The sequence below is a fragment of the Phascolarctos cinereus genome, unplaced genomic scaffold (genome assembly GCF_003287225.1).
Source record: "Phascolarctos cinereus isolate Bilbo 61053 unplaced genomic scaffold, phaCin_HiC Scaffold_5;HRSCAF=322, whole genome shotgun sequence".
NCBI lineage: Eukaryota > Metazoa > Chordata > Mammalia > Diprotodontia > Phascolarctidae > Phascolarctos > Phascolarctos cinereus.
The window spans coordinates 28,945,289-28,957,687 of record NW_027555958.1 but is presented as its reverse complement, the minus strand read 5'-3'; the positions used below and the strand labels follow the sequence as shown (position 1 = coordinate 28,957,687).

The following is a 12,399-nucleotide window of genomic DNA, read 5'->3' as shown; positions in this document are numbered from 1 at the left end:
CGGCACAGTTCCAAATTACTCTCCAGAATGGCTGGATCAGTTCACAAGTCCACCAATAGTGCATTAGTATCCCAGTTTTCCCACATGCCCACCAACATCTAACATTTTCATTTTTGTCACATTAGCCACTTTCCTTATAATTTTGGTTGCATTGGCTTTGTTTGTGCAAAAACTTTTTAATTTTATATAATCAAAATTCTCTATTTTACATTTTGTCATGCCCTCTATAACTTCTTTGGTCCTAAATGCTTCCCTTATCCATAAATCTGACAGGTAAACTATTCTGTGCTTTCTTGATTTGATTATGGTATCACCCTTTATGTGTAAATCATGTACCCATTTTGACCTTTATCTTGGTCTACCGTGTGACATATTGGTCTATACCTAGTTTCTGCCATACTGTTTTCCAGTTTTCTCAGCAGTTTTTGTCAAAAAATGAGTTTCTGCTCCAAAACTTAGATCTTTGGGCTTATCACATACTAGATCACTATGGTCATTTGCTATAATGTAAATTATAGTAATATACTGTGTACTATAACTATAATGTAATCTGTACCTAATCTATTCCACTGATCCACCACTCTGTTTCTTAGCCAGCACCGACTGTTTTAATAATTACTGCTTTATCATACAGTTCAAGATCTGGTATAGCTAGACCAACTTACCTCCATTCTATTTTCCCTCCTGTTTGTCCTCTTTCTCCTTTCACCCTTTCCTCCTCCATAGTGTTTTGCTTCTGTCTACCGCTTCTCCCAGTCTGTCTTCTCTTCTGTCAGTTCCTCACCCCTCCCCCTTACTTAATCTCCTCCTCCCCTACTTTCCTGTTGCGTAAGATGGATTTCTATATTCAACTGATTGTGTATATTATTCCCTCTTTGAGCCAATACTGATCAGAGTAAGGTTCAAGCGACGCTCATCGCCCACCCTCTAACTTTTCCTCCATTGTAATAGGTTTTTCATGAATCCTCATGTGAAATAACTTACTCCATTCTACCTCTCCTTTTCTTATGCACTCAGTAAACTCCTCTTTCTCATCCCTTATTTGTTTTATGTCATTCCCTCAAATTCACCTTATCCCCATGCCTTCTGTCTATATATATTCCTTCTAGCTGTACTATTAGCAGTACAGTTTTTAAGGATTACCAGTGCCATCTTCCCATGTAGGGATGTAAACAGTTCAGCTCCACTGAATCCCTTATGTTTTCTTTTCCCTTTTTAGGCTTCTCTTGGCTCTTGACGCTGGAGATCAAATTTTTCGTTCAATTCTGGTCTTCTCCTTATGAAAGCTTGAAATCCTTCTATTTCATTGAATGACCATTTTTTCCTCTTGAATGCTTAATTTTGCCAGGTAGGTGATTCTTGGGTGTAGTCCTAGCTCCTCTGCCTTCTCAAATATCATGTTCCGTGACCTCCAATCCTTCAATGTTGCAGCTGCTAAATCTTGATTGTGGCTCCCCAATATTTGAATTATTTCTTTCTGGCCACCTGCAGCATTTGTCCCTTGACCTGAGAGTTCTGAAATTTGGCTATGACGTTCACTGGAATTTTTATTTTGGGATCTTATTTCCTGAGGTGATTGGTGGATTCTTTCAATGCCTATTTTGCCCTCTGGTTCCACGATATCAGGGCAGTTTTCCTTGATAATTTCTTGAAAGATGCTGTCCAAGTCCTCCTTTTGATTATGGCTTTCAGGTAGTCCAGTGATTCTGACATTGTTTCTCCTGGATCTATTTTCCAAGTCAATTGTTTTTTCAATGAAGTATTTCACATTTTCTTCTATTTTTTTTCATTCTTTTAAATTTGTTTGATTGATTCTTGATGTCTCATAGAGTCATTAGCTTCCACTTGCCTAATTCTCACTTTCAAGTTGTTTTCCTTAGTTAGCATTTGTACTTCCTTTTCCATTTGACCAACTGTACTTTTTAAGGAGTTGTTTTCTTCAGCGGATTTTTGTATTTCCTTTTCCGTTTTATCAGTTGTACTTTTTAAGCAGTTATTTTCTTTTTCAAGCTGCTGACTTTTTACAAAAAATTCTCTTTCATTACTCCCATTTCTTTTCCCAATTTCTCTTCTGCCTCTCTTATATGATTTTAAAGCTCCTTTTTGAGCTTTTCCACGAGTTCTTTCTGGGCTTGAGACCACTCCCCATTTTCCTTTGGGGCTTTGCCCGTAGGTGTTTTGACATTGTCATCCTCTTCTGGGTTTGTGTCTTGATCTTCCCTGTCACCCTAATAACTTTCGTTGGTCAGATTCTTTTTGTTGTTGTTTTTCGTTCACCTTTTTTGGCCTTTTTCCTTTCTTTTAAATTTGAGCTCTGCTCCCAGGGTGGAAAGGGCACTGTCTCAGGCTTACTGTGCCAGGAGTTGCAGGCCCTGGCTGTTTACCTGGTGTTGCACTGATATTGCCCTGAGGCCCACAGAGGACCCTTGTGTCTGGTGCTGTGCTGAGGGGGTGGGCTGGGGGGGGTGGCTGGCACTAGAGGCCATAGGGGTCTGGCGGCTTACCTGATTCTGAGCTGGGGTCCTAATGCTGGTGTCTGGCATGTGCTAAGGCTGGTGGGGTGTTTCTGTGTTTCCCCAGGACTACACTGAAGCATATGGGGATCTGGCTACTGGTGGCTGTCTGTTTGCCCAGGGCTATGTTGAAGCACTGGCAGCTGCCTGTTTGCTTAGGCACCCAAGGTTTGGTGTCTACCTGTTTGTGCAGGGCTATGCTGAAGCATGCCAGAATGATGTTTTGAGTGAAGAGAAGGCACAACAGAGTTCTCAGCTCTGCCACTTACTAGTTGCCATAAGAAACTAGACCAGTCATTTAAAACCTAGAACAATGTTTTCTCATCTGTAAAATGAGAGTTAATAATTAAATAAAACTTACATGACCTACCTTGCCAGGCTGTTACAAGAAAAACTCTGTAACAAGAAACCAGAGCTTTTAGTATAAAGTCAGCACACAGCCTGTTTGAGTCTCTCTCATCAATGCTCTGTTCAGACCTGGCTCCCCATCCCTGCTCTGACACTCACTACCTGTGTGACTGAGACCAAGTAACCTCCTGGTCTGGACCTCAGTGGCCTCATCTACAAAATCAGGGGGTTGGACTGGGTAGCCTCCACAGTCTCTCCCAGAGCAGGCTCTAGAGTCCTAGGAGCCTTCCAGCCCACATGCACCTTCTAGGACATGCAGAGCAGAGTAAACATCATGAAAAACAAACAATACAGCGTGAAAAACAAACAATAGTAGGGGCAGACAGGATTACAAACCTGTTTGCTTGCTTGCTTGCTTTAGGGTGGAGAGGGAATGGTGGTGGAAATAACAGGAATCTTACACACACACACACACACACACACACACACACACACACACACACACACACACAGGCTCAAGCACCAAGGTCACATCCAGTAACTTTGGAGGCCTTCCAAGGCTGTCTTGGGCCTCCTTTTCTTCTCAAACTCTCCCAACTGCTGATCTCTCCAGCTCCTGTGGATTAATTACCATCTCTCTTTGGCAAAGGATTCCCAGATTCTATGTTCATCCTATTTCCTAAGCTATAGTCACACATGACCAGCTGTGTTTTGGATATCTCCAACTGGATGTCCCGAGGGCACCTCAAACTCACCATGTGCAGAACTGAGCTCGTCACCTTTCCCCCAAAACTCCCCCCCATTACTGTGGAAGGTGCCACAATGTTCCAAATCGCCCAAGGCTCAGGGTCACCCCTGACTCTTCACTCTCACTCCCTCCACGCAGAATCTCTGATTCTTTCTTGACTGTCCCCATCAGGATTAGTTCTGCTGAGTTTTCTAGATCTGTATGGAGGAGTTTGAGGTGGGGTTCACTGCACTTCTACCAGTTACTCCATCATCCTGACTCCCTTCCCCACTGTAAACTCTTAATAAATGCCTGCTGAATGAATGACTGTAACATACCCATTCACTCTTACTACCTTTACAAAAGTAACAGATAAACTCAAACAGAATATCAGAGAAATCAGGGAGGCAGAGAGGGAGAAATGACTTTGTTAGGAAAAATTATTAAGAAAACAAGTCATTGTGATACAAAAGCTGGGTTTTAGTCCTATATCTGCCCCTAAACCAGTGAGGTGAGGTTGGGTAAGTGACTGCCCTTCTCTGGGACACATTTTCCTCATCTATAAAAGAAGAAGGTTGGACAACATATCCGGGTCCTAGATGTAGAGCTGGAAGGGGCTTCCAAGGCCACTGAGGCCAATCCCTCATTTGACAGAGGAAAAAATGACACCTTCTTCTTCCTGCTTGATGAATCTATGGATAAATCAATTGGGAAAGGGATAGATTTAACTGCAACACATGCAAGGCATTACATCACATGGTGGGGCAGGCTGAATGCTAAAAAATGGCTTAAGAACACCAGCAATTGCCACCCTGATATAGAACAATGGTCCACCGGGATTAGTACTGTATTTTTGATAGCCAGCACCAATGCACCATATTTTAAAAATCCCATATACATAGCTGTCCTCTGCATCACTGAGTTTTAGAGGATAAAAACTGTGGAGAATCAAACATAGAAAGAACTATCTTTGGTGCTTTAAAAATAAGTACATTGTGTAACTGGATTTAATACTTACCAACTCCTCCGAAGGGCAAAGAGCTGAGAGTGAAATGCATGATGACATCATTGCCAGTAACCCCACCACTAGAGGTTTCTTCTATCATCCTTTTAATCAGCTAAAAGACAAAACAGGACATTCTGAGCTCACTGGCCTGGCCAATCCGCAAAGATCCCAAGAGCATAGAGCCCCACCACCTCTGACCAACTGCACATATTGAGGCAGGACATCCTCAGAGAAGTCTGCATGTTTGGCTTTAAAAAAACCTGTTCAACCAAGCAAGTAAATTGTCCACAGGATTCTCCACCAAACCGTCACTTTTCCCACTGCAGAGTTTCCTTGGTAGTGCATTATGCCCACAGTAAATTTAAAATGCAGTCTGGTTTGACATGACGTGGATCTGATATAAAACTTTTCAGAAACATCTATTATCTAAAGTGAAACACACATGCATTAATCAACAGTAGTTGCTCAGTGTTCGCCATCTGGTGGCTCTGCATCTTGGAATGAATGAATGAAAAGCATTTAGTATGTGCCAAGCACTATGCCAACAGCTAGGGATACAAATATAAAATGGAGGCATCTCTGCCCTCAGCAAGCTTACATCCTAAGTCAACATACAAAGGGAAGTGATGTCCAGGGAAGGGAGTTTGGTCTGGAAAGTCACAAAGATGTCAAGTCCACTAACACACACTTCGCTGAAACAATGTTCCCAGAGCATGACAGGGCAGGTGGAGGTGGGAAGGGGGTTGGCAGAGCAGAGATGGCCAGGATAAAAATGAGGACACAAGGTTCCAGGAAATCCAGAGCTGAGCAGCTTAGCGCTGCCCAGGCACAGCCTCTGGTGATCCAGTGATCCAGAGCAGAAGGTGGGGCGGCAGCAACAGATGGGCAAAACATTTAGATCTGCTGTTTCGTGTTTGCCTCATCATTTCAGAACCATCTGTCTGCAACTTGTTTGCAAAGCGCCCCAGCACACGTTTAACCTGGACACGTGCTGCAGAAACATGAAGAAACAACCAAAATATACAGCCCTCTCAGCTGCCATCCACGACTTGTGACTCTGACCATTGTCTGAGTAAAGATATGATGACCAGCACCCCGAATAGCCCTGCCCCAGCTCCCACAGTGGGCCTTCAACTGAGCGCTACCGAGGGCTGGAAATCTCCCTCAACATCAAAGGGTAAAATTGAGAGAAATGATTACTTATTAACCAAATACTGGGAGATCCAGGATTTTTTTCCCCTTCCTCACTTGGAGATTAGATCAAAACTTACTTCTTCCAGTGCAGGGCAGATGATGAGATGAAATCTTGGAATTGTTACCCCACCCAACTAGAGAACTTTAGAAAGAATTTAATCTAAAGTGAATTCTGAACCATTATGTTCCACTCAGGCAGGCTAGATTGCCTGAGGCTGGAAGTAGGAGTGGGAGTAATCAAGAGTCATGTCCCTCAGCCCCTCATTAGAATAGGCTCACCTCTCATTATAATATTCATTCTTTCATTACCTTTTGACCAATCAGAGTCTATTGCCACCCTCAGAACACCAGCTCTTCCAAGGGCATATAAGTACTGAATAGGATCCATGAGGGGTCTTTGGCATTCGGGAGGGCCACTGATGCCTTTTATTAATTATGTGCTAGCATGATTAGTAAAATGATTAATTACCCAGAAACGGTATCTCTCAAACTTTTTATACATCACAAAAATATAATACATGGAGGCCAAGGCCATACTTGCTTCACAGCCCTAAGTTCCTGGCAAGACTGGCATGTAATTAAATTCAAGATAGAACAGATTTGTCAGAACTAATGAAATGAACTAGTAACACATATCAACCTCTATTCCCAAACAGGTGTTTTGTCTTTAAGGAAACATCTGGGTGATTGTCCTGTGGATTGTTTGCTGCTACTCTATTGCCCTTATAAATAGGGAATTGCTGGACACATTCTTTGTAGTTGCTAGCAGATTACCTACATGCATATAGTCTGGATTCCGCCATTTTACTCTTTTCAACATTTTTTTTTTAATTTCAAGGATTGTCTCCACATAGGTTTGTTTCAACCTAACACTCACTATCCTTCATAGACCTTGAGGCACAACAATGGCCATGAGAGAGAGGAGCAAAAAGTCAAGTGGCAGCCCCAGCAGATTATTGCCCAATGCCACTCCTGCCCCCTTTTCATGGTACAACGGTGGTATTTTCTCCTGCCCTATGGCTAGGTTAGCAAATTCCAATCTCCTGCTCTCCTAATGCCAATAGACCCTGACTGCTGTATTCTGAGACAGAAAAATAAAATCCTTTCTCCTGCTATCATTAACCATTTTCTTCACCCTTATTCAGCTCAAATCACCCCCACTCCCACCCCAGGTCCCATGGAACCTCCACCATCTACTTAGCAAACACCCCTTCTCCACTCCAGAGCTCTTGCTGTCTCCTGTGCTTGTGGGAACCTGGTTTTCTTGGGATGACCCCTCATCCCCGGCCCGTTTGTCTGGATGCTCCTTCTTTCATGGTCCCCTGCCTACTCTTTGCTCCTCCCTGCCCTTTCCAGACCTTCATGCCACTGTCACTGTTTAGCAACCTTTCTTCCTTTGAGACTGTCTCCAACAGTCTCTATCACCCTGTTAATATCACACTCATTTACTGGTCATTCTTCTTTAAAGAGTTTGGTTTCCTCCTCCACCTCACTCCACCCCAGTAACATCACCATCAAGGATATCAATATTCATTACATTTCTGGGAACACCTTGGTGTCCCAGTTTGTCAGTCTCCTTAACTCCCATGGCTACCATCTGTCTTCTACCTCGACCACCCACAAGGCTGGCTATACCCTAGACCATCATTCAAAACTGTGCCACTTTCATGATTAAGAATTTCAAAATTCCTTTCTCTAATCATAATCTCTTCCTTTGCCTCACTCCTCTGAAATCTATTTCTTTTTCAGGTTTAAAAATTGTTTGCATATTTTAAAAACTATGTGTTATAACAATGAAAATCCTTTGAACAACAACAAAAAAATGGCACTTGAATTACCTGCACTTTACAACTTGTCAGGACCTTGGCAAAATTTTGCATTTTATTTTGCTACCTAGGCCCAACCCACACTCTTATTTCACAAAAATAGAAGCCACTGGCACTCCAACTAGGCAGATGGGCAGATTAAAAGGCAATTCAAAACCAATAGTTCTATTTTTTTTTCACGTCGAAAGTGGGGAACACAGTTATTTAAACTCGATCCCACTCTTTACACCTTAGAAAGCTGAAGACGGTGCTTACAGAATGTACCATGTTGGCACACTGGCAGGCCAGACCTCACTACCATTCACTGCCTGCTTCTCCTGCCCAATGGTTTCTTTCGAAAACAGTGGAGTTTTGTCTCATGTTTCTGTGTTCCACAGTTTAGATTTACTGAACATCTGCATCTCAGCCACATCTGGCTTGTCAGACCCCAGGAAGTCAGGACCCGAGATGGTCGCTCTGGTCTGTTTCTGAACTCTCTTCTTCATCCTCATACAAACCTCCAGGCTCCCTATTCCATGCGTGGTCTCCTTCTCTCCCCTCCAGGACCTCCAGGTCCTGCTTTCTAGTTAACCAGTACTTTCTCTGCTCTTCAATCTCTTGCCTTCCTGTCCTTCTGCTGTTCATGGCCCTGGATCACACCCACCGCCTGCCCTTTCTGCTCTCACTTCTTGGCTGCTGTATGTTACTGGAGAACGCCACACAGCTGGGCCCACATGAATTCGTATTACCTCATATCACCTGGAGCCCGACTGCTCCACTCCCCGTGCCCCCCGCCTCAGCACCCACTCATTTAGTGAGCGTCGATCAAGCACCTACTCATTGTACCAAACACTGGAGATGTGACTGCACTCACTGAGCTCCACCACTGAAGACCTGGAAAACAAAGTTCTTACCACAAGTCTTTGGCACTATCAAACGACCCAATACTAGAAACGGATGATTGTTGGTAGAAATGATGGATGCACGTCCTGGGGCCGCATTCATTTTGGACTTCCTTGGCTTCTCCGCCATTCCTCTATGTCCCTGTACCAGGTACTTCCTCCCCCCCTGCCCTTTCAGCTCTCTTAATCTGTTTGACTGAAAGCTTCTTGAGGGCAAAGACTGCCTTTTTTTCCTCTCAGTCTTCCCAGTGCACAGCACAGTGCCTGGCACTTAATAGATGTCTACTGACTCACAACTGAATCCTAAGTGCACTGCTGCTCCCATTAGAACAAGAACTTGTGGAGAGGAGGAACTCCGGATTCTCCTTTTGTAACCCTAGCAATCAGCACAGTGCTTTCTACATACCAAGCACTTAATGAATGCTTTTTCATTCTTTCAGCTAGGAGAAAATATTCAATACAGAGTGCACACAATGTAAATTCTGGGGAGATGGGAGGAATCAGGACAGGCTTCCTGGAGGAGGCCAGGAAATCCATGCAGCAAAAGTAAGGAAGGAATGGATTCCAGGCATGGGAGACAACTGAGGAAAAGGCACAGAGACGGCAAATGGGCTGCCACGTATGAGGAATGACAGGCAGACATGTTTGGCTACAATGCCAAGTAGGTGCACTAAGTCCAAAGACGGAGGCTGGTGTCTCACTGTGAAGGGCTCTGAGAGCCAAACGGAAGAGTTTGTATTAGATCCCACTGTAAATAGGAGGGAGCATGTGGGACTTCTTGAGCATGGAATGCCACGAGGAGCCCCGGGCTTTAGGAATCTCACACTTCAGGAGCAGTATGGAGAATGGATCAGAGAAGGGAGAGACTGAATGCAAGAGTCCTGACTGGGAGACGGAAGGGGCCTGAAGCAGGGTGGTGGCAGTGAGATACACATGGAGGAGATAACTGAAGAGGAAGATACAGGAAGTGAACAATGACTCCCAACAGAACGGATAGTGGGAACCTCAACAGAAACAGCCAAGTCAGAAAGAGGACAGAGTTTGGGGGGGGGAGGGTTCAAAGATAATAAGCTGAACACTTTGTACAATTTGAGATGGAGATGCCTACAGGAATCCAGTTGGAGATTCAAACAGGTAGATGACCATATATGGATTAGGGTTCTGGAGAGAGGCGGGCTGGATATATATGTGGGAGTCATCTGCCTAAGTATGACAGCTGAACCCGTGGGAGCAGAGGAGATCACCAAGGAAGGGAAGGGGACCTCAGGGGCACAGGTGGCAGGACTCCCCTTTCCTCCAATCCTCTTTCCACACAGCTGCCAAAATCACCCTCCTTATGCACAGGTTGGATCACATCACTCTTCTTCTCAAAAGCAATCTATGGCTCCCTACTGCCCTGAGATAAAACGCAAAACTCTTTAAGACTCTTCACAATCTGGGTCTAACCTACCTCTCTAGTCTTATTTCGCATCACTCTCCTTCACACCACCTTTGCTGCAGCCTAGCCATGCCTCACGGTACATTCCATCCCTGGCTTCATACATTCACACAAGCTATCCCCATGCTTCACCTCTCTGCCTTTTAGAGTTCTTATCTTCCTTAGAAGACTTAGGATGCCACACATGAGCTCTAGACAGCTTTCTTGGGTCTCCCTCTCCTGACTGGTAGCCCGAATTACACTCACTGGTGTTCAGGTCCTATTGGCCCCACCTCTGCTCCCAGCAGAATGTACACTTGTTGAAGCCAAGGATGGTTTTGGTTTTGTCTTGCTGTTTCCCAGTGCCCAGCACAATTCTTTGCAAAAAGTAGGTGCTTAATAAATAAAGTAGGTGCTGCTTCAGCTGACAATGGCACTTCTCTGTTGGAACTGGCTCATGTTTATGTATAACGCTGGCTTGCTGCAGCCTTGCTGACAGGCCCAGTTGGTCTTGGTCTCTGGCCGGCACTTGAAAACCCTTCCCTTTCACTTGTTAGCATCCATGCAGTTATCTCAAGCAGTGTTCATTCCACTTTCTCATGAGACATGAAGGAGTCCCCAGCCTATGTACTCTAGGGGGCTTCCTAGAGAACCAAGTTCATCCAATCTCTGTTCCATGACTTACTCCTTATTCAAGCATCCCACTTGAGTAGATGCTAGAGATACTTGCAGATGAGACCCTACAAAGCATCTCCAAATATGACGAGTTTGTGAGAAAACAGGAGCTGAGGCAGGAAAGGGGGTCGCCTAGATTTCCATTCCAGCCTAATCTGCTGCCTCTGGGAATCAAGTCCTCTTCTACCTCTTTTGACTCATTCCCTTTTACTCAACATTTTCTTCCCAATAACAAACAATGTTGGCATGCAAGCTCCTCCTGGGCCTCTCTCCCACTGCCGTCAGGCCCTGCTGAGATCATGCAGCCACTGGCCGAGCTCACCCCAAGAAAGAGGTTGAGTTTTCTTCAAAACGGTTTTATTTTCTGAAGTTAAATAAACAAAAATTTAAAATAATCAATCAAAAAATGCTTACTCTGTGCCAGGCATTGTGTTAAGCACCGGGGACACAATGAAAAGCAAAAACAGTCCTTGGTGTTAAGGAATTCACATTCTAAGGGTGAAGTGTAAATGACTGGGTGCATATAGGATGTATGCAGTGCAGATGACAGGTCACCTCAGAGGAGAAGGCAGAGGGAGGGAGGGAGGGACTGTGACAGGCCTCTGCTGGAAGGCAGGAACTGATTAGTGGAATTTTTAAGGGAACCAGGGAAGCTAAGAGGCAGAGATCGGGGGGCAGGGGGGGAAAGAGACAGAGCACCCCAAGCATGGAGGAGACCAGTACCACAGAGGAATGACATGTTGGCCAGTGGAGCTGGATTGTGAGTGAGTGGAGGAGAATAAAATGGAAGACTGAAAAGGAGCAGGTAGCGAAGAGCTTTAAATGTCAGGGAATTCTGCCCTTGAAGTGGAAGGTAATGGGGAGTGCCTGGAGCTCCCTGGGCAGACCACTGAGGGGCAGCTGAGCAGAGGAGGGCCCAGGGCAGGGAGATCAGTTAGAAGGCTCCTACTGCAACAGCCCAGGCAAGAGGGGGTGAAGGCCTGCAGCAGTGGGGTGGCCACGAGTGGAGAAAGGGGGGCATGTATGAGAGATGCTGTCTCTTCTAGAAAAGTCAGGATTTAGCAAAGGATGGAGGACATAGGGTGAGTGAGACAGAGAAGCTGGGGACAACACAGAGGATGGAGGTGTCGAGTAACGGAGCACGAGCCCCCAGGTCTGGCCCGAGGGATGAGCGCTTGCTTCGTGGACGGACGTGTGATCTCATCTGTCGCTTTGCACGCCATCTGGCTTTACCGCCAAAACTCCAAAAGACACAGCCAACACAAACAAAAACTTGATGTGCCGACGCTCAGCTTCCAGGTGCCAGCACCCTTCCTAACTGCTCCCCCAACACATCCGGAACAAATGCTTCTGGCCCCCGTTCCAGGAAGAACCAAGAGAACATATACCACAGCTATAACACAGATGAAAATGCCACGAAAAAGAAACCTGCTTTCAAGTAAGGGGCAAAGCAGTGAAGGTCCCAGGAGGCAGTAACGAAACAGCTCCCATGCCACAGCAGAGAGGGGGGCCCGGGCTGAGACACGGAGAGACCAACTGCCAGAGAAGGGCACTCTCAATGCTTCGACATTTCACGCTTCGGTGTTGTTGTTCAGTCGTTTTTCACTAGTGTCCAACTCTTTGTGACCCCATTTGGGGATTTCTTGGAAAAGATAATGCCATTCGCCATTTCCTTCTCCAGCTCATTTTACCAATGAGGAACTGAGGCAAACAAGGTTAAGTGACTTGCCTAAGGTCACACAGCTAGTAAGTGTCCAAGGCCAGATTTGATCTCAGGAATATAAGTCTTCCTGAGTCCAGGCCTGGGGCTCC

The 12,399-nt window shown here is 45.2% G+C and overlaps 2 protein-coding genes across 6 annotated transcripts in view; one reads left to right on the top strand and one right to left on the bottom strand.

Annotated features, from left to right (window-relative positions):
* SLC47A2 (solute carrier family 47 member 2) overlaps nucleotides 1-2,747 on the top strand; it is a 41,523-nt gene extending 38,776 nt beyond the window's left edge. The window contains exons 17-18 of the mRNA XM_078154751.1: nucleotides 1,220-1,348; nucleotides 2,581-2,747. Of these exons, the coding sequence (XP_078010877.1) occupies nucleotides 1,220-1,314 (95 nt within the window). The 3' untranslated portion in view covers nucleotides 1,315-1,348; nucleotides 2,581-2,747. The remainder of the gene's footprint in view (nucleotides 1-1,219; nucleotides 1,349-2,580) is intronic.
* ALDH3A2 (aldehyde dehydrogenase 3 family member A2) overlaps nucleotides 1-12,399 on the bottom strand; it is a 50,569-nt gene that overhangs the window by 7,061 nt on the left and 31,109 nt on the right. For all 5 annotated transcript variants that reach the window (XR_002328281.2, XM_021006930.2, XM_021006934.2 and 2 more), the window contains one exon: nucleotides 4,607-4,706. Coding sequence is in view for 4 of the 5 variants with exons in the window: in XM_021006930.2 (XP_020862589.1) it covers nucleotides 4,607-4,706 (100 nt within the window). In the remaining variant the exon portion in view is untranslated. The remainder of the gene's footprint in view (nucleotides 1-4,606; nucleotides 4,707-12,399) is intronic.